The sequence below is a fragment of the Phaethon lepturus genome, unplaced genomic scaffold (genome assembly GCF_000687285.1).
Source record: "Phaethon lepturus isolate BGI_N335 unplaced genomic scaffold, ASM68728v1 scaffold2629, whole genome shotgun sequence".
In the NCBI taxonomy this organism is placed as follows: domain Eukaryota; kingdom Metazoa; phylum Chordata; class Aves; order Phaethontiformes; family Phaethontidae; genus Phaethon; species Phaethon lepturus.
This window is the reverse complement of record NW_010561064.1, coordinates 63,638-83,681: the sequence shown is the minus strand read 5'-3', so window position 1 is coordinate 83,681 and position 20,044 is coordinate 63,638. Positions and strand designations below refer to the sequence as shown.

General features: G+C 37.7%; 1 protein-coding gene across 1 annotated transcript in view; it reads left to right on the top strand.

The window, feature by feature from the left end:
- The window catches only part of PTPRQ (protein tyrosine phosphatase, receptor type, Q), a 131,389-nt gene that overhangs the window by 54,111 nt on the left and 57,234 nt on the right, over nt 1-20,044 (top strand). The window contains exons 27-33 of the mRNA XM_010293847.1: nt 337-482; nt 7,283-7,448; nt 7,925-8,215; nt 8,496-8,771; nt 9,582-9,733; nt 11,275-11,416; nt 13,644-13,913. Coding sequence (XP_010292149.1) covers nt 337-482; nt 7,283-7,448; nt 7,925-8,215; nt 8,496-8,771; nt 9,582-9,733; nt 11,275-11,416; nt 13,644-13,913 — 1,443 coding nt within the window. The remainder of the gene's footprint in view (nt 1-336; nt 483-7,282; nt 7,449-7,924; nt 8,216-8,495; nt 8,772-9,581; nt 9,734-11,274; nt 11,417-13,643; nt 13,914-20,044) is intronic.

Genomic DNA, 20,044 nt, shown 5'->3' with positions numbered 1-20,044 from the left:
TAACTATGTGGCGTAGAGGCCTAAGTCAGTCAACTTCCATGTCTGCAAATTAGACTTCCCATGTGCCCAAAGCAGTAAGTACAGGACAAATTCCATAAGAAAAGACTATCTGTTTAGAAATGCCACTAAATACAAATGTGCCTGAAAAAATAGTGTTTTAAAAATTTATTTACATCTACTATTTTATTTCATCACTTCCAGAAGCAGTTTTTATACCATAATCAGAAATACATTTGATTTGACATAGGATGTTGTCAAATCTATAGTGGGTGTTTCTTGGGCACTGAAATGTACAAAACCTTGAGATAGGTATGCTAAAATTTAACATTTTTCCAGCACCAAGTGATCCACCAAAAGATGTTGTGTACAGAAACCTCACTTCCACATCAATAATGCTGTCCTGGTCTCCTCCTCAAAAGCCTAATGGAAATATACTGTACTACTCAGTTTATTTAAAAAATAATTCAGGAGTATTCATACAGGTAAGCTTACTTTTATATTATTCTTTTGTAGAGTTCAATAAAGACTTCTAATAGTTCATTAAACATTCATTCAATTTTATAGTTATCAATATTTTTTCATATTTCCTTTATCAAAAGGCAGGTTTTTAACTTACAAAGATAGAAGCACGTCTTTTAAACATGTTTTGTGTCATGTATCTCATTGAACTTCAATTTCATTAAGCATTAAAGCAAACACATTTTGTGTAATATTGCGTATTGAACAGTTTGTATGTACATGTATATACACACACATACATCTAATACATATATATGCACAATATATATAGATATATAGACACAAGACCCATTACATTCATTGCACATCTTTAAGACTGTTTATTTTAGTCTAATCTGTAACAGTTCTGGTTTTACTTTTTAATGCATGCTTATATAGTACTGAAAATAAGAAGATAATGTCAGTTGTGAATAAATCATTATTTCATATTTTTCATACTGTTTAGTATATAGGAATAAAGATATTGAGATTCTTAAGTTAAAGCATAAAAGACAAATGTTATTTATAATTTTTTGGTGATCCGCACATTTCCATGTAAGTTTTTTTTGTTGCTACTTTCATCCTTAATTATATACCACATTTATTGATTGTATATATAATTTTTCTGTTCTCCTTTCTAAGAATATATTATGATACAGAAATATAATAAGAAGAAATAAGCTTCCTTTACAGGTTTTTGGTCACAAGCTTTACACATATGGAAGAAAAGAAAGAAATACAAATTCATGAAGAAAATAATGCATGAAAAATTACATCTACTGAATTACTTTGTGCTCAAGATATGTCTAGTGTGAGGTATGCATGTGTTCGAGAATAACTAGAAAAAAAAATCACAAATTTTACAAATGCCTGTAACTGAATAATTGCTGACATACTTCAGTGAATACACTTCTCTGACTTCTGTGAGGCTGTGTGGGTGCCAGGCTCTGTCTGCATAGTTTCACATGCAAGCAGGAGTGTGCCATGAATTCACATTCTGATGTGATTCAAATCAGGGCTACAGTTGAGAGCTTCAGACTCTGCTTGCACACACTGCTATACCAATAGCATTTTTCTTAGCTTAACAAATCCCTGGAGAAACCTTTACAGCAGTGCGTTACCTGAACTAGCCCAGCCTATGAAGAGTGTCTACATTTGTCTAATCCTTGGACAACTCAACTGATTTTAGAGGAGGACTGCAGACTTGGGCTACTCCTGCCTTTAGGAAGGTGGAACTCTGAGGTGATGGGTAAAGTGAAACTGATACACTGAGAGCTAAAACCCCTCTGGAAATGAAGCAGCAAGATAGGGAAGATGGAGCACAGTAGCACTGGCCCAGCAAGGTGAGGGTCCAGTTTCATTATTGTGGGATGTAGCTGGTCAAGGAAAGAATAGTGGAATGGGTAGAACTTACTGCTGCTTTGGCATATCATGTGGTAGATGGCAGAAAAGCACTGACAGTAGCTTCACTTCTAGGTGTGGAAACTACCATTTTCACCCTTTCAGCTTTGATTTTTAACCCATCCCTCTGCCATCAGAAGATAGGTTTCAGCTGCTGTTGCATCTGTCTCTTACGGGCCATGGGAGATCACCATTAATCTCTGAAATCATGATCCACTCCTAATCTGTCTGCTCCCCTTTAACTCCCTCTGCCCTTCACTATTCGGCATGGCAACTACCATGTCTACGTTGCACTCCTATTCTGTACTTTAGCATTCCTGTGGGTGCAAGACAGATTTCAAGCAGGAAAAAAAACCAACTCTCCCCTGCTCGTTTCTGTCAGATATTTTATATTACTCTTTTTACAACAGAGAAATGCATGTGCGAAAGCCAGCCTGATATGCATCTATATATATTATATATATATGAGACACATGCAGACAGTGGTAAGCTGTATGAGTGTATGCACACATATAGCTTACAACTATCTGTAACTTAGAAGTATAACCATGTAGTTGCAGGGTCTGTTGGTAAATTTTGTATTGCACATATTTGGAAAGAAATAATCCTTAGTTGAAATACACTGCATCTAGGTGACCACTCTGCTTATGTTTATCCAAACTGTATTTTCGGTTTGGGAAATGATACAGGAGAATGAAAAAAGTAGATAATCTTTTCACATTTCTAGGTACCCTACCTTCTCAGACACGCTGCTGTAGGCAGCCATTCTTTGCCAGTCTTTCATCTGCTTCTGTGTCAGGACATAACAACAGAGGTCCAAGTTTTAAAGTGTATCTTCTAGATGCCTGAAAAAACATCCCAGCTGAAGAGTATCAAGAAATTTGACATTTTCCAATGTTGTCATAATCTGAAATAGATATAAAATTCATGCTAAAACTAGTGCTATTCTGTTGTCTCAACTTCTCACTTGTCCTCACATGTTCTCAAACTCCTCAGGCATATTAAAACCTAATTAAAATAAAGCACTGATTATGACCATGTTAAAAAGAGGAAATTAGTAGCTTTAGAGCAAAGCATTTTGTCTGGGGAGGGGTGGGAGACAAAAGACCTGAGGTAAAGGATGCAGTTTACTCCTTGGCATGATGCAGAAACTTGCATGAAAAATAGTTTTCCTTTAAAAAGAAAAAAACCTACGTACCTTCATAGGGCAGAAAAATAATGTATAGTTTCTTTGCTTTACAGATCTACATGAAAAATCACACTGCGGCTCTCCAGTCAGAAGGCCTGGGATGCTCAGACCTAGGATTCAGAACCAGAACAGCAGAAGGAAGAATTTAGTGATGGAGATTAGATTTGAGGATTTTGGTAGATGAGTGGGCTGTTTCTATGGGGATGCTGACAGGTTGTAAAAGAATAAGTGTCAGAGAGGGAGGAATGACTAGTAGCCAAATAGAAGAAACCATCACTTGAACTAGACTAGGTTCAAGTTCAGCTTTATCTTTCATTTTTTGCTGCCATAGGTCTAGGGAAAATGCTACTTTTTGGTTTATGTTCACTGCTTTGCCCCAGTGCAGTAAAGATATGGCATCTATTCTGACGAAGGGAACTTCCTACACAAATGACATGACACTGTACCTCTTGTTCACATCGCTTCTCTGTGACACTGCTGGATTCCTACAGTTCAAGCTTTCACTGTTTGCAAGAGCAGCTTTGCAAGTTTTGCTCCCTGGTTCCTTGCACAGTGCTTGAAGCAATCATACTGCCCACATTCCCAGTCTTATTGAGGAAAGAAGTCGCATAACCTGTGGAAGTAATTGTCTCATTGCTAAATACTGAACTGTAAGAGATACCATTGACTTGAATAAACACTTTTATTCAATATCTCTATACTTGTGTTTTGATTAGCAAGAAAGTGGTAAAGGTGCTAATTACAAACATAAATTTCTGCTTAGAGAAAATTCTCCAGTGTAGGAATTTCAGTAGAGATGACAGCTGTCCTGCTCTGCCAAACCAGACAGGGGAACCAGGAGCTAAACAGAGAAAAAAAGCCCACTGCCCTTCTAGAGACTGAGCATTAGACCCCAAATCATCCAACTCTCTACTTCAAGCCAAACTAAGTGAACGTGACTGGTTACAGTTCAGAGTAAAATTCATCTCAGTCTGCCCTTGGGATGCAAACAAAGGATGCAAGCAATGTGCTATATTAACTTAACAATCAAACCTTTTCTATCACCAATATGACCAAAATAGGGATAAAGGGGTAACTTCCCTAAAATACACTGCAAATTTTTTAAAAGATGGCCTCAGAATGGTACGGCAAACAGAAAGCAAATATCTTCACTTAGGTTGGTACTGTGGCAGTGTGCATTACGCTCCTTGAGGGATGGCTTGGATTAGCCCTCACAGTGTCACCACTCTCACCTGATTGCCAGAGTCAAGTATGTGATACTCTAACTCAAAACGGCAGTGCAATACATCCTAAAGGAGGAAACAGAACAGGGGAAAAGGGATAACCATGAACAGCAGCACTGTGGTGTCTGTATACAACTAATTACAGCGTTATGCCACTGGAAATTTCTGCCGCTTCCTGGGGTGAAGAAGATACTACTTTCTGCTGACACTTTCATGGCCTGTGTGTATTGCTTACACTTAGCTGCTTTTAATAATCTGATACTTTGCTATGTCAAAACTTCTTTCATGTATGGATGAAGAAGGGGACAGAAGGAAGAATTTCTTCAGCTGTAGCCAAAGATCCTAAGCTGTTTGCTTTCATCTGCAGCCACAGTTAATTGTAAAACTTCCTATAGTGTTCTATCCCCAGGGTACAATTAGGGCAAGTTTCATCTTTTCTCAGTACCCACACAGTTCTTCCTGCTCGCCCTTACTCTTAATCATGTGTTCATTCTTTTCTAATATTTTGTCATATCAGAAGTTTGAGGTAGTCCCCAGCTATCAGTCCTGAGGCTCCTCTTAGTAAGGGAACTGCCTCTTAACACAGTTTGTGTTGAACCACCAGAAAGCCTATCGTTACAGTATTCATGATGGTTCACTGTGTACTTAGCTGGCAGACAGCTGACTAAATTGTAAAAGTATGCTTTTTAAACGAAGAGTTGGATTTTCAGCTGTTCATAGCAATAAATTCCCATTAAATCTAGAATCAAAACTTGATGTGGTTCCTTTGATATTTTTACCTTGAAAACTCATTATTTAACTCAAATTATTTAAGGTCCTTTTTTTATCTTATTATATTATCACTTGCTAATTATTAATAATTACAATAATAATAATAACAACAGGAGAGTAGTAGAATGAGGCATTAGTGTCAGAAGGTATTTTCTGTCATACTCTGCTTGAGCATCAGAAATTTTAATTAAATACCTTAGAATTCGATCCTCTGTTTCCTGGGTTTTACCCTACCCAAGTGTAAAGCCACGCTTTTCTCACACTTTTTCAGTTACTTATGTGAAGATAGTGTGAGCTTCCATCTCTGTTTAGAAAAAAGTCATATATTAAGGTGGAATTTCTTAGTATTTTGACTGATGTTGACTTAACCTAATCTTTCAGACAAACCTAACAGTGTGCTTTAAGTCTGTTAATAGGAGTGGATATAGCGATTTATACCGCCAATTTGTGCAGGTTTTGTACTGCATTCAAAACAAAAGCTTACATTTTCATTGCCAAACAAACTGTTGACCTATTTATGTTACGTGAGTACCAGTGACTGTAGGCAAAACTAGGTCTTCAGATACTGGTATAAAAATCTCAGAGACATGAATGAGTGTATCACCTGTTGTTTTCTGCAGAAATAAAATAATTTTGCCTGTACAAAAAAATTGGTGATTATGTTAGACATATGAACTGGTATGTATTGGTGACAGACATCAAGGCTGTATACTGAAGTATCAGTTTCCACAGTACTGACCCAACTGTTTGGTAGAGTGTTTCACAGTGACTTCTTCAATAGGAACTTTCCTCAAGAGAAATATAACACATTTTTAGCATGTGGTTTTAGTGTGCCTGTGTTTATATGTGGTATTTCTGAATTTAAATAAGCAAACACTACAGTCACCTTCCTCCTGTTTTAGTAAGTCTACTATCACAGCCTCTCTTTTTTAGGAAATTTAGAGCGAGCTTTGATTTTAAGGAGATGGAGGGTGCAAATAAGATGTGACAATGAAACTAGCAGGCAAGCCAAATAACTGGAACATGTACTAGGCAATTCATCAGGGGGTCAGGCAAAGTCCAGCTCACCATGAAAATGTTGCTATGTTGAAAAATTAGGAGGACTTCTTTGGTCCTAAGAAGTGCTGCCCGTGCCATCTGCTCAACAGGCCAATGTGTCTGCTGGAGAGGAATGATACTGACTCTTCGAATGAGGAGCAAAGTTTTCACTTCCTACCCAGTGCTGGAGCCGATTTGCTTATGGGGTACATGACCTCTCAATAGTTTTCAGATCATGAACCAAACTGCTTTGGATCATCTAAGTCAGGTTCCTGTAAAGCAGTGGGTGATTTGACACATTCAGTTATGTGGTATGGCTGACCTTACATAAATAATCTGACCTATATTTTTTCTTTTCAGTTTCCAAAATGGTTCATTCCAAACAGGAATAGCCTCCTCAGAGGGGCTGATCTAGAGCACCAACCTATTGCTACAGTCACAGTTTTAGGGGAATTTTTTATATAGTTCAAAAGAAAGTGGGACTTGGTTCTGGTGCAATCCTTTTGTTAGCAAGTAACCGCACAAAGAAAAGAAATTCTGTCAGATCCTTCAGTTTAATGCAGTCCACTGTGTATAGACGTTTGCATTAGAAATAATGGCGTGTTTTTAACGGAAAGAACAACTAACAAAAGGAACAGTTTATCAAGCGTTGCAGTGAGCTCTCTGCCACTGGAAGTTTTAAATACAAAATCAGACAATTTTCTGTAAGATGTACTCTAATAAAAATGAAATAAAGTGATAGAAGTCCTTTGATTCACTTCATGCAGATCAGGCAAGGCAGTCGCAGGTGTGATCACATAATCTATGATGATACTTTTTTTGTCATTTTCTCGATACAATATGGGTAAACACATTGCAATGTTACACACAGTGTGTTTCAAAAAAAGGTGGATTGTCATTCAACAATTACAAACAACACGAAGAGTCAATTAGGTACTCTGTAGTGCTTACAAGGAGTAGCGATAGATAACATACTCAAATAAATTGCTTGAGTAGTTCCGTAACAATCAGGACTCATTAGGAGTCAAAGTGTAGGTTAATGTCTCCTGAACACTATGGTGAATCATATCTGTTGGTGATGGTGATAGTTAAATGGGTAACTAGAAAGAGAAATCAGTGAATACATAACAATTTTAATGGTAACACTTTTTTTTTCCTTTAGAATTTCACAAGTTATGGTAACGACAGCAATGTCAGTATATCCCAGTCTGCAGTTCTGGATGACTTGGCAAAATACAGCCATTATACTCTATGGTTAACTGCAAGCACAGCTTTTGGAGATGGAAACAAAACCAGTGAAATAGTAGACGTGTGTACAGATCAGGATAGTAAGTTAATAACTTTTTTAATGCTCAGTGTATATCAGTGCTTCCATTTATTAAATATTCTCTAACTTTAAAATTATTTTACTGTTATGATGGTGAAGTTAAAAAAAAAACAGTGAGTACTGTTTTTCAACACTGCAGTATTTTTCTTTGCAAGGAAAACTTTTTTTTCTAAGTCTTTGCTTTGTAATACTAAGCACGTAGTTCACAAGCTTCCTTTTTGGATACAAGCAATAAAAATATTGTCTTAAACCATCATTAATTGTCTTGTTAAACAAATTTAAAATAGATGATTATTCACATATGCCTTCAAAATATTTTGCTTTTGATAGTGAAACATAAATGATTGTTAAAAGTTGTACAAATGGTTACAAATGAGATTTACAGACTAATCATACTTTGGTCTTATTTCTGTTTTGGTTTTGTATGCTTTATTACTGTAATCCATGCATTTATTTTTTGCTTATTTTCTCTCATAGTCCCAGATGGTTCTGTTGAAAATCTGGTCTATCAAAACATTTCCTCATCTTCTGTAAATGTAAGCTGGCTTCCACCATCCCAGCCAAATGGCTTAGTCTTCTTTCATGTTTCTCTAAGTTTATTGCAACTGGGAACCAATAAGATATTGTCTTTCCTTACTTACAACACAAGCATCATTTTTGACAATCTGGAGAAATATACTGATTACATTCTGAAAATCACACCAGCAACTGATAAAGGATCTTCTGAACTGCATGCTCTAAGTCTACATATAAGAACTGACGAAGATGGTAAGAGAAGTATATTTTATTCATTCCTAAGGAAATGTAGAAAAAAACCCAAATAGCTTTCTAAAAGAAAAAAATATTATTGTTTATTTTTCTCATCCTACTTAAAGCTTTTTTGTTTTACAATGACACAAGCAGCTACTACACGTTTCTGTGTTGAGACCATGAAATAGAATTTCCCACTCAGAGCACAACTTTAACTGATAGCTAAAAGACATTTTTCATTGTAATTCATAGTTTTCTGAGGTTATCCTGTTTTTCTCTTTCTTATTTCTTCATGTAGTCCCAGAATCAGCACCTATTATAAGAAAGTTTTCAAATCTCTCAACTACCTCAGTTATGCTTTCATGGGATCCTCCTGTTAAGCCAAGTGGTATTATAATAAGTTATGATTTAAATTTATTTGGTCCAGAAATAAATAACTCATTCTCTACCACCAATAATTTTATCATCTTGGAAGACCTTCTACCATTCACATTATACAACATTTATGTAGCTGCAAGAACAATAAAAGGATCTGGTCCATCTGCCGTGCTTCAGTTCTATGCAAATGAGTCAGGTAAGCAAATTCAATTGTAACAAACTTTGAAATATTTGCCCCGTGTTACTGCATCTTAGATTTGAACATCAGACCTGGAAAGAGTTGATGTGAAGGATTTGTTTTCCATTGGTCTGTGCGTGAAGAGCTTTCAGAAGAAGAAAACACTACAAAGGAAGTCTTTTCTGAGTTCTCTTCCTCCCACCACAGTGTGCGAGAGGAGGTCACATTCTGCATAGGATTACAAAAAGAACTCCAAGGAGAAATGTCTTTTGCCTTTGGAATGTGTTATAGTTTGCCAAGCGTCAGGGACTTTGAAACAAGCAACAGTACCTTTCTTTTCATCCCCCCACGTGATTGAAAAATGATTAAACGGGGAAATATTTCTAACACATTCTTACAGGTCTCCTTTACACGGACCTCCTCTGACCTGCATGGTAAATATGGATATATATAAATAAGTATATCTTGTAAATATATATTGAGTTGTGTTCAATATATGATGTAGGAAACAAAGTATATCACATGCCAGTAATATATGTAATACGACTTTTGTTAAATTCCTTAGTTCTGACAATGGGAATATTTAAGTAATTAATAGATTTCTTAGATCTCCAAGAAGATCCCTTGCTGACTAAACATGTATTCCTGATTAATGGAATTTGTTTCATACCAAAAAGAAAGAAAAAGATTGAAAGAAATGAAGTATTGTTTTGCTGAGTTCAGATACAAATTGTAACAAACTTATATATGTTCTCCTGCTTCTCCAAAGAGTTTGATTTTGCCTGGATTATTTGTAATTTGGAACTCAAGATCATTTCTCTTTTGCAGTGCCATTAGCTCCACCCCAGAATTTGACCATTACAAACTATACTGCAGATTCTGTGTGGCTAAAATGGGATCCAAGTCCTCAGCCTAATGGTGTTATTATGAGATACAATTTTAAGATTTATCAAAACAACAGTGAAAAACTATTTTATCAGGTATGTTTATAATTAAGTGTTTAATATTTTTTGGCAGATAAATACTTTTTTCATGCTTTAGGAACAAAATACATGAGAAATATTTTAAATGTCTGTTATGCTCCTAGAATTATGAAGCTCCTCTAAATTCCTATTTGTTAAGACAATTTACTTACCCTCCCACCATGCCAGTAATTCAGATTTTCAAATTAGATAGAAAAAATTTGTTAGATTTTAATTTGCTTTGAGCTTCTGATATTTCATTAATGATGAGCTTTATTAATCTTTAGCTCATATTTCCATCTAAGCTTGACGTTAGAAAATTACAGAAGTTACTTGTTTTGTGGCTACTTTTGTTTAGCTATCTAGCATCTGTGGATGACAGACATTCCTGGTCATCTTGAAAAATGGTTAAAAACTGTTTGGAGGTTTGCATTGTTTTATTTTTGCAGAATAAGAATAACTGAATAAATTTTAACTTAAATGGATGCTATAAAGTTACATACAAAAACTGATCGAGGCATTTATATCTGCTTAAATCTGGGTGCTTGGATGGCATCAAGAAATGTGCAATGAACTGTAAAGGCAGCAAGCTGAGGCCAGAATTGCATCTCAGGCTTAGAAACTATATAGTGACTTCTGTTCACCCGATACACTTGTAAAAGGTGCAGGGAAAAGACATTGCTGCAGTGAGATACGAGTTTAAGACATGCAGTATAAGGTACGTGTGGGACTGTGAGTAGCTTAACTACTCCAACTCCCTCAGCACTGGAGCCCTGATTGCAGAGTCTTAGCCTGCAAGGGAAGTGCTTTTGCTGTTGTCAAGTGCATGCATTGTGGCAATCGGTCCCCATGGGGTGGCCTACTGTGCTAGCCCGTATGCTGTTATACCCCGTTGTGGAATGAAGTGCTGGCATCGCCCCAGTTTCTTCCATAATCCTTGGAAGAGGGGGATCACAGTGCACATACAGAAGTGGAACAGTGGTTTCTACAGCCAGCTGCCTGGCTGTAGATCATTCTTTGGGTGCTCATGGAGGCCACCAAAGATTATTCTCCACTGTCCATCTGAGGCAGTCTCAAATCCAGTTAGAATACAGAAACTGGCCAGAGCACTTCCCTGCATCTGCTATGCCCTGTGTTTCTTCATGTTTTGTAATGTTGACCTCTTCCATGACCTCTTCCACTTCAGAGGTGTAATAAGGAAGTAGAAGGTGAGGGGGGGTTGATGTGGTGGTGTGGAGGTGACAAGAGTTTTCAGTATTGGTAAAAAAAGGCATATATGGAGTTAATGTGTTCTAACAACGCTATGGTAATTATGATACCAACCTTCGGCATATCTTCCTCACAAGCCACAGTGAAACAAGGAGAGGAGAAAGGAAAGGAAGAATTTGACCCTGCATTCTTTTTCGTTGAGCTCAGGGACTACTTTAACTGAAAGCTTCTCAGAGTAGAAGAGGCAAAACTATGGTTTCTAAATCTTCTGTTCATTTCAGTGGGTTCAAGGTGAGGCCCACAATGTTTACACAGATTAATTGCATACTAATAATTCTTCCTTCCTTAAGAACATTTCAGGTTCAAACCATGAGGCAAGCCTTGTTGGATTGGAACCATTCAGCCTCTATTTTATCAGTGTCTCTGCATTTACCAAGCTTGGGAATGGCAATCAGTTCAGTAATGCTGTCCAGTTTACAACGATGGAATCAGGTTAGACGTGACTTTTTGTAAGCTGCAGTTCTGTTTATATATATTTTCCTTGTATGGCTGAACAACAGTCTTCCTCTTCTCTCCAAAGAAAACGTAACATAACACTATCTCATTGTCTTCTGCCTGTGTAACGCAGATTCACATTCCTACTGTACCGGATAGGCTGAGTTTGAAGTTTGAAGTCGGAAGTGTAGAATTAGAAATGTCCTCATCTGAAATAAGAGTCTTATATGGTGACTATAAATCTTTTAATAGCATCACAGATAAAGGGAGGAAAATTAGATAGATATCAGCCTTTGCAGATCAAAGCAATAATTCAGATCCCTGTGAAAATAACTGAAACTTTAGCAGCATCAAAAGCAGCTGGACAAAAGATTGGCAAATGAACTGGAAACTGTATTAAAGAAATACAAATTTTTAACATTTTTATAATTTATTTTAGGAAGGGAAGCTAGCCACTAATTAAATATCCTAATTTATTAGATCTTATTCTTCCTGACAACTGGGGAGGACTATGCAATACAGTTGGCTTAATTAATTATGTGCAGTTTTGGCTTGTGCCTTCTACATGTCTTTTGAAGTTGCAGGTTGTTGCAAAATGAAAAATTGTATCATGTGAAAGTGAATATTCAACATTCACTAAAGAGAGCGCAGGAGCTCTGTGGGTTTGTGAAACTGGCCTTTGTGCAAAACTGTAGCTCCTGTGCCGGGTCAGAGCTCAGGCTCATGTACTTCATAAGGTCTGTCAGTGCCAGGGGACTAGCATCGGTTAGGAGGCTGTGTCTGAACTTTCAGGTTCTGAGACAGCGAAGGGAGCAGATGAAGTATCAAAAGATCCCATATGGTGACTACAGTTTTTCAAGACCACACTTCCAATGAAATATTCTTTCCAGAGCTCATAAAACAGGGGTTCAGGGAAAAATTATGCTGTTTATTGTACCCAGCAGTTACACCACCATGAGAAATCTGGACCATCACTGAACTGGTTCAGGTTGGCTGTTGGATCCGTGCAGCTGGAGGTTGTCCTGCCGAAGAGCCATGGTCATCCATCAGTTGTCTCATTTCATCACTGACATTCCATACTCATGGTACTTTCTTCAGAAGTGCTGGAGAGAACATTGCCCACAGGAGCGTGGTCTAGTTATTTTACAGCTTTTTCTCAAATTTTATGCTCAGCTAGTTGCAGCATTATTTACTTTCCCTCCAACCCAGATTTTGGGCAATTGCTGGATCAGTTCCTCACTGAGTTCATCTGAGGATTCTGTCTCTAGTCTGTATTAAAAGTGCCAGTTAATCTTTCTTCTGCAGATATTGCTTTTTAAAAAAGATTGTTCTTTGAACTGTGAAAAAAAAATTCATCATTTTAAAGAGATTAATTTACCTCTGTGCAGTGATAATGAACATTTTCCTCTATTTCCGGTACCTCACTGACAGTCTTTTCACTACCTCATGGATTCCTGGACATGTTTCAATAGAGGAAGTAGACTGGGGCACCCCTCACCATGTATTAATGTTCCCTTAGCTGGTACAGCCAGCACGTTAGCCCTTTCTGAGATACTTTAATTCATTGTTCTGTTAAAACAATTGTTCATGGATAGTTGCTCTAGTTTCAGCATTAGTATGACATTTGCTACCTTTTATTAAATTTTTATGAGCATTAAAAAAAATTTCTCCTGCTGGAACCAGCAAGGAGGTGGGGAAGAGTAAAGTAATAGCATTGCTATGACAGCTTTGAAACCTGTCCTGTGACTTCTGTGAAGGTCATGCCTCTGCTGAAAGGACAGAGCTGTGATATAGTGCTTAAAAGAAACAAAGCTAACATAAATAAGGAACTTCTGCTGTTGATACTGTTGTGGAGTATGTGTATGTGTTTCACACTACTGTGCATATTTTACTACACTTGGATTAAAAAAAGTGGGGAAAATATGAGCAGATGGGAAAATAAAATTGGAGCACATAACTAGGAAAAAGCCAGATAGACAGCCTCTTCTGTTTCAAGTACTAGCATCAGTCATGTTTATAGTAGTTGGGAAGGAACCATCTAATGAGGACAAAGACATATTTTTGATCTCTCAATGTATTTCTTTTACAATATCAATTTTTTTTGCCACTGGAGTGTTTGACCCTTGCTATGAAGGCTGGCTCTGCTTCTCTGACTATATTGATCTGTGATTATGATTTTAATTGTGTGGGAAAGTTAATCTTTGGTGCATGTGTATCTTTTAAGTACCAGATGCTGTCCAGAACGTTCATTGTATTGCAACGAGTTGGCAATCGATCCTAGTACAGTGGGACCCTCCTGCTTCATCCAATGGTGTAATTACTCATTACATTGTAACAGCTGAAGGAAATTCTACAAATTTTTCACCTTATTATACGTTGCATACTTTTAGAAATCTGCTTTCCAATATTACTTACCAATTTAAAATAAAAGCTGCAACATCTGCTGGTGGTGGTGAAGAACAGATATGCAATGCCAGTACACTTCCAGAAAAAGGTAACAAATTATTGAAGTTAATTCTTTTGTTTGATTTAAATGATGACTATGAAGCAAGTAGGCCTGAAATACCTGCTTCAATTCAGGCAGCTAAATCCTTCTGTTGTTTAAATTTCATACTACTAGTGGATGAGGAGAAACAGGGCTTCCTCTTTCTCCTGTTTTAGAATACACTTGGTAATGAGAATGGAATTAATTGCCATTTAAAAAAGCACAGAGTACCTTTTAATGTGCTGAAAACAATAAAGCTGTTCAGAATTTGTGCAATTAAGAAGCCCTTAACTTCTCCAAGCAGACTTTCATCAGAACTCTTGATAAATAGGATTTTTTAGCAACAAAGAAAATTGTGAGCTAAATCCAAAGAAGAATGTAGGCCTTTTTTTTTTGGCATTGGAGTAAAGAATTGTCACCCAAAATCTGTCTTCCTTTCTCTCTCTATGGACACGTCACACTTCACCTAATCCTGGCTGTGCTTTCGTTTGGCACCTGAAACTTCCTTATGCACTTGGAGATGAATTCTGTTCAAAATACGATGTTGCTTCTGTATAAATAGCTGTGTGCCTAGCTTTTAAACTGGAAGTGGAGAGGAGCCCAATGCCCAGTCCAGGAAGTAAATGCCTTTTTCAGTTCTCTTCCCCAGTTAGGGGCCATTTCTACTCTTGGGATTATTTATCTTGGTTTTTTCTTCTTTAGTGATAGTTTGGTATAACAATAAAAAATAATGTTCAGCAAATAGGATACAGAGCAAGCGTTCACCTTGCCACTGAATTACAGGAGCAATTACTGCATTTAGTTCCTATTGCTGTTTCCTCTTCAGTGACATCAATTCATGCGGTGGAGTTGAGGAGGTCTTTTAATTCAGAACAGCTGGATCATTAGGAAACTTGGGGGTGGGATAAGGAGGGCACAACTCTATCCCCTGGTGTTTAGGAACCAAACCTAATTTTCATATTAATTTAATTACTAAGTTATCGAATAACTTAAAAGATGAGTAGCAGCATTTTTTCACATATATATTTCAACTGAAAGAGTGAGTTCTGCTCAGTCCTGTTAAATAATAGATAGAAGAGTCTATGTAAGTGACGGGTTTTAGGTTCTGGGTAACAAGTGGAGGGGAGCAGCTGTAATATGCAGACTTGAATCAGAGATCTAAACTTGGCAGAGACCAGACTTACCCTTACGCTTAGACTTCCTGTTGGTAGCTTCCCAAGCGGCACGCACCTCTTTAGGTTCAGCCCTTGGATCTCTCCTATTCACAAAGCCTTAGTGCCCCACGCTGAGCTTTGATTTCCACACTTCTTAAAATGAGGCTTGTGCATGTGCACATCTGAATGAACCTAGACCATGTTTGTATCATCAGCTGAACTACTGCTGCTTTGGTGACAGATCAAATGGCTGAGCTCTAAATGAGGACAAGCAAAGCAAGCCCCTTGCTGGCATAATGTGGCCGACATTGTGAAAATAGCCAGGGTTGTACTTTGATGACTGCCCTTCCTCATAATGTGGTCCATCCCACCAGATCCTGGCCACATCTCCTATTTCAACAATGAGGTGGCACATTCGTACCTGTTTCTGGTAAAAATTTTCTCTCTAAGTTGACTTACTCATCAACAACAGCCCCCCCAAAATTCTGCTGTTTTCTGATCCCTGCTGATCCCCTCCTGTCTGGCTCCTTGGCCGTTTAAGACTTCTGCCTGGGTCATCTGCCCTCTTGTTTACTCAGAAACTTCTGTCCATCAGCAGCACCCAAAATCATCTTTGGAAGGAAGCATTGTTTAAGTATTGGAGATGAGTATACTTCTATCTTACAGCATTGTCTGGAAATACAGTAATGAGTTTAACTGTGCTGAACGTGGACGCATGCGAGCATGCACCTAAGTACATTTCTCAACTGCAGTTGTAACCCTCCACCCTTTCTTTTAAAGCAGGGCTGCTGGACAGCCAACCCTGACTCAGAGCTCAAGACTGAAACTGGGGATGGGTATGCAGACAGATGGGACAATGCCTGATTAAAACTGGACTTGTCCAAAACCCAAAAGTTTTGGAGATGGTCTTATTGGAGGCATGTTACCCTCTGGTACAGAGAAGACCAGGAGGCTTCTTAGGTACCTCACTTCTTGGAGGATGGGGGAAAGGCTTCTAGTAGTGTTGAAGAAGCCTGGCACCTGGGAAAGTTAATTGTTGGGATTTCTGAGAAATTTGGGGTTGGCTATTACTTAGTGCTTGAGGAAAGCCTGGAGAAGGTCTGGATGCGGTATTAAACCTGGGCTTGAGACACAGTCTGCTAGTTGTCTACATTACATAGAGTTGTACTAGCAGGAGAAAAAACCAATACCTTAGCTTGTAACAACATGTGGCTTATGTGTCTTATCACTGGGAGTTTTTCAAAGCAAAGGTTTTATATTACAATATATGCATTTTTTGCCACATACACTGTGCACACCCTATCCTGCTCTTTTAGCATTGGCTTACATCTCGTTGCTTAGTCATATTTACAACAAACTAGTTATTATTAGGACATTTCCTTAACTGTGTGTTTGCAATGCATTGTTTTGTGGTGACTGGGTACTAGGAATTGGAGATTCATGGTTGGGAATGGAAACAGTTTTATAGCTGTTGTCAGCTTCTTATTTATGGTGGTCTAAGATTAGTCACAGAATATGTAGCCAGCACTGAGTCACTGACAATGCATTTATTTCTGACATAAAGTGAAATCGAATTTGGCTCAGTGTCTCACTGCATAGTGTTTGACCTTTACATTCTTAGCAAGATTATTTGCCTTTTTTTGAGGAAAATTTTATTCGTATCTGGGTACAATTAAACATGAATCATGAAGATTAAATTTATGAGGAGATTAGTAGTGTTTTGTGTCTAATCTAGCTCCATTGTCACGGTAAACCACCTCTGCCAGGCTGCAGTATGTTATAAAAATTGTTGACTTTGTAGTGGTAATACTACTTTGTGTTTAAATGTATTATACAGGGCATGAAGGATAATATAGCAAGTACACATGCATAAATGAGTTAGGATTTTATGACTGAATAGCTGTCCTTGGATTACTGTAAGAAAATGCACATATTAAAATTAAATTTCATTAAGGTTGAGTGAGCTTTTAGGTGGGAGGAAGAGCCATAAAATGGTAGGAAACTTCTCCAAAGGCACACTAAAGCTGTGAAGATTCAGTTAAGTCACAAGTCTGGGACAAGTGTAATAGTCATTCAGTTAAGAATAAAAACAAAAATTAAAAAGCCACTTGGGGGTTCAAAGTATGAATGATCAAAAGAAAACTGCTGCTACTTTAATTTTTTTTAATTTAGGTTTTTCTTCATAGACTTTTTATTCTTTTCTGAAAATATTAATCATATTGATTATAGTATTAAGACATGCAGAGTAATTTTTCTTTCCTTACTGCTAGTCCTACTTAATATTATAACTGACCACAGAGCTTTGGAACAGGTTGAGACCCCATTGTACTACGGTGACAGTCCTTACCATTTGTTTTCTACTAAACAGAGATTAATTAATAACTTACATTTAAAAGAAATATGGCTAGGAATTTGTCCAGGAAACATATCTGAATTTAATTTGTGCTTAATTTTGCTGGTCAATACTAACTTGTGGCTATGCCCAGAAGCATGCCTTGTATAGGAGAGTAGTGCCTTAAAGGTTTGGTAATGGGAAAATTTCTTAGACCTTTTGGTGTGGAGGTGGCAAATTAACGTAATATGTTGTTACTTGTGCGCAAAATGTCTTTACTCTCTGCACAGGGACGCCTTCAAAGATTCTGGGTTTGCACCTCCAGGATGGAGGTTGCCACTGGAAAATGTGGGCCACCATTTCATCCAGGCCCGTGAGGAACACAAAATGTAGCATGGGCTTAAAGGCTTCTTCATATCCAAGGAAATGGTCTGTTTCCTTCACCATAAATCCTTTTGTTAGGGTGTGGCAGCTCATGGCAGCTCTATGAGTTGGAGTTACATGAATTTCTTCATTAACTTGTGAAAAGAACTATAGAAGACCATAATGCACTAGAAGAATCATTTAAGCCTGTACCTTAAAGTGGTCCTTAGGGCCCCAAGCAGGAGGTGCAGTGCAGCGTGCAGTGCAGTGTGTTGGCCTGGTTGTTCAGAGGGATCAGCCTACTGCAGGGCCGCAGCACTGGAAATGGAAGAGCTTCGGTGTCCCCTGTCACCACTACAGATAAAAGCATTGTATTTCACATGTGCAATCCATGCTGCAAGTTCATGTTTCCAAACTGTATTAAAGTAAAAGCATCCAAAAATTTCAGAGTGAATCGTGGCTAAGAATCTTTGAAACACTTCTTTCCAAGATGACCGAAACGATTTTCTAACAGACTTCTATTTTCTTAATGTAATGTCAATTTTTTTTTTTTTAGATTTTCTGATTAGTTGGTATGTCCCAATGTAAGTTAATGGCTTTGATGTTTATGGCAAATCTTCACCAGACAAGTGCAATGATTACTTCGTTGCTGCCAGTGAAATTGCATTGATGTTATTTTTATAAGCAGATAGATAAAAATAGAAGAATCATATAATGTAGGATGAAATAATTTTTTTTAAGGGTTAGGTCAACTCTAGATTAATGTATAAGAAACGGTGGTGACCTATACATACAAAGATGACACTGAAAGCATTTACAGGTCAAATAAGTTGTTTGTTGAAAAGTAGACAGTGGTCCAGTTTGTCGGAAAGCTGAGCATTCTTATTTAAGACTCAAGTACTGACAGCTTTTCACTACTTTTCTAAGCTTAGCTTGAAGGTGTGCATTTCTCAGATTTGTAGGATTTGATTTTTCAGAGCTTAGCTCCCACAGTTAGAAACTGAATTTTCTAATGTGCTAAGGACTAAGAAACACAGTCCAGAGAGGCTTTTTTAAGACATGTTCTCAACTGTGCAATTTCCTTTAAAGCATGTCTGATAGTATCACTCCCAAGTCATGGGAAAAATAGTCTACAGTTTTTTACATTTTTATGTTAGTAAAATCATTTGGGACCTATTTGTGATGTCCTTGTTCATATGGAGCTGGACTTTATGTCATGATGAGTTCCCCTGAAATTAGCAGTCTATACTAGAGTACTATTTACTATGATCAGGGATATCAGCTTAACCCAGGGAACTCCTTCAGGTAACTAAGCTTTCAAAAATTAATAGAGATAATCAATACAGAATATTCATTTTCTTTTCAGATACCTCCACTTTCTGAAGATTCTTTTGTTGTGTGCCCACTGCTATCTGTTCTACTTTGTGCTTCACTTTCTTCCTATTGATGCTCTTAATACCACCCAACAGACTTCTAGGCTGCCGCTGTTCTTTTAATCCAAACTCCAGCTACAAGCAGCTGTTCTGTAGGCAGACTTTTTTTTGTTAACTTCGTTAGGAACTATGCCGTATCATATTACTGTCTTCTGTTCCTGGCCCGCGCAGCTGTAGTCATTGCTGTCCACAGAAGTCTTTACAGAAAGCTGTAACTTCTCTCTTTTCTAGTAGATTTTTTTGCATGTGTGTCCTTTGCTGCCCTTAGGTTATCTTTGCATTGTGAATAAGATTTTTTCTACTGACTATTTCTGTTGGTTTAAACCAGTTCCACTGGCCCAGTTCAACTTGATCTGAGTCTTTGCACAGTCCTGGTGCTTTTTCTACCAGAATTTCCTTTCATTTAGGTTCTCAAATAAAAACTTAATCTCAGAGCAGTCCACCAGCGCTGTAAGGCTGATTAGCATTGCAACCAGATGAGCGTAGGGAACTGGGGCCAAGATCTGTGAAAGTAACTTCTATTTAGGTGCTTAGCTTCCTGTCAACTAGTGGGAGTTCAGGCACGTAAATAGGTTTTAGGAGCTTAAAATCCCATGCGGATCTGGCTTCAGGCACTTTTTGTTGGAGTTTGGCCATCATGTGAACAATGGTGGATGAACTTGAAAATACCTCATTCCTCCTCCAGTCCAGAAACTGAATTCACTAGCATTTCACAGACAGCCTCCCTGCCAGCTCCCTGGCTAGCTTTCAGAAGCTGAATTAAAAGCTATTAAATGGAAAATGTTAGAGTGCATTGCACCAAAAAATTCAGACTTTGAAAAACTCCCTACTGCTGGAGCTAGCTGAATTATAGCAAAT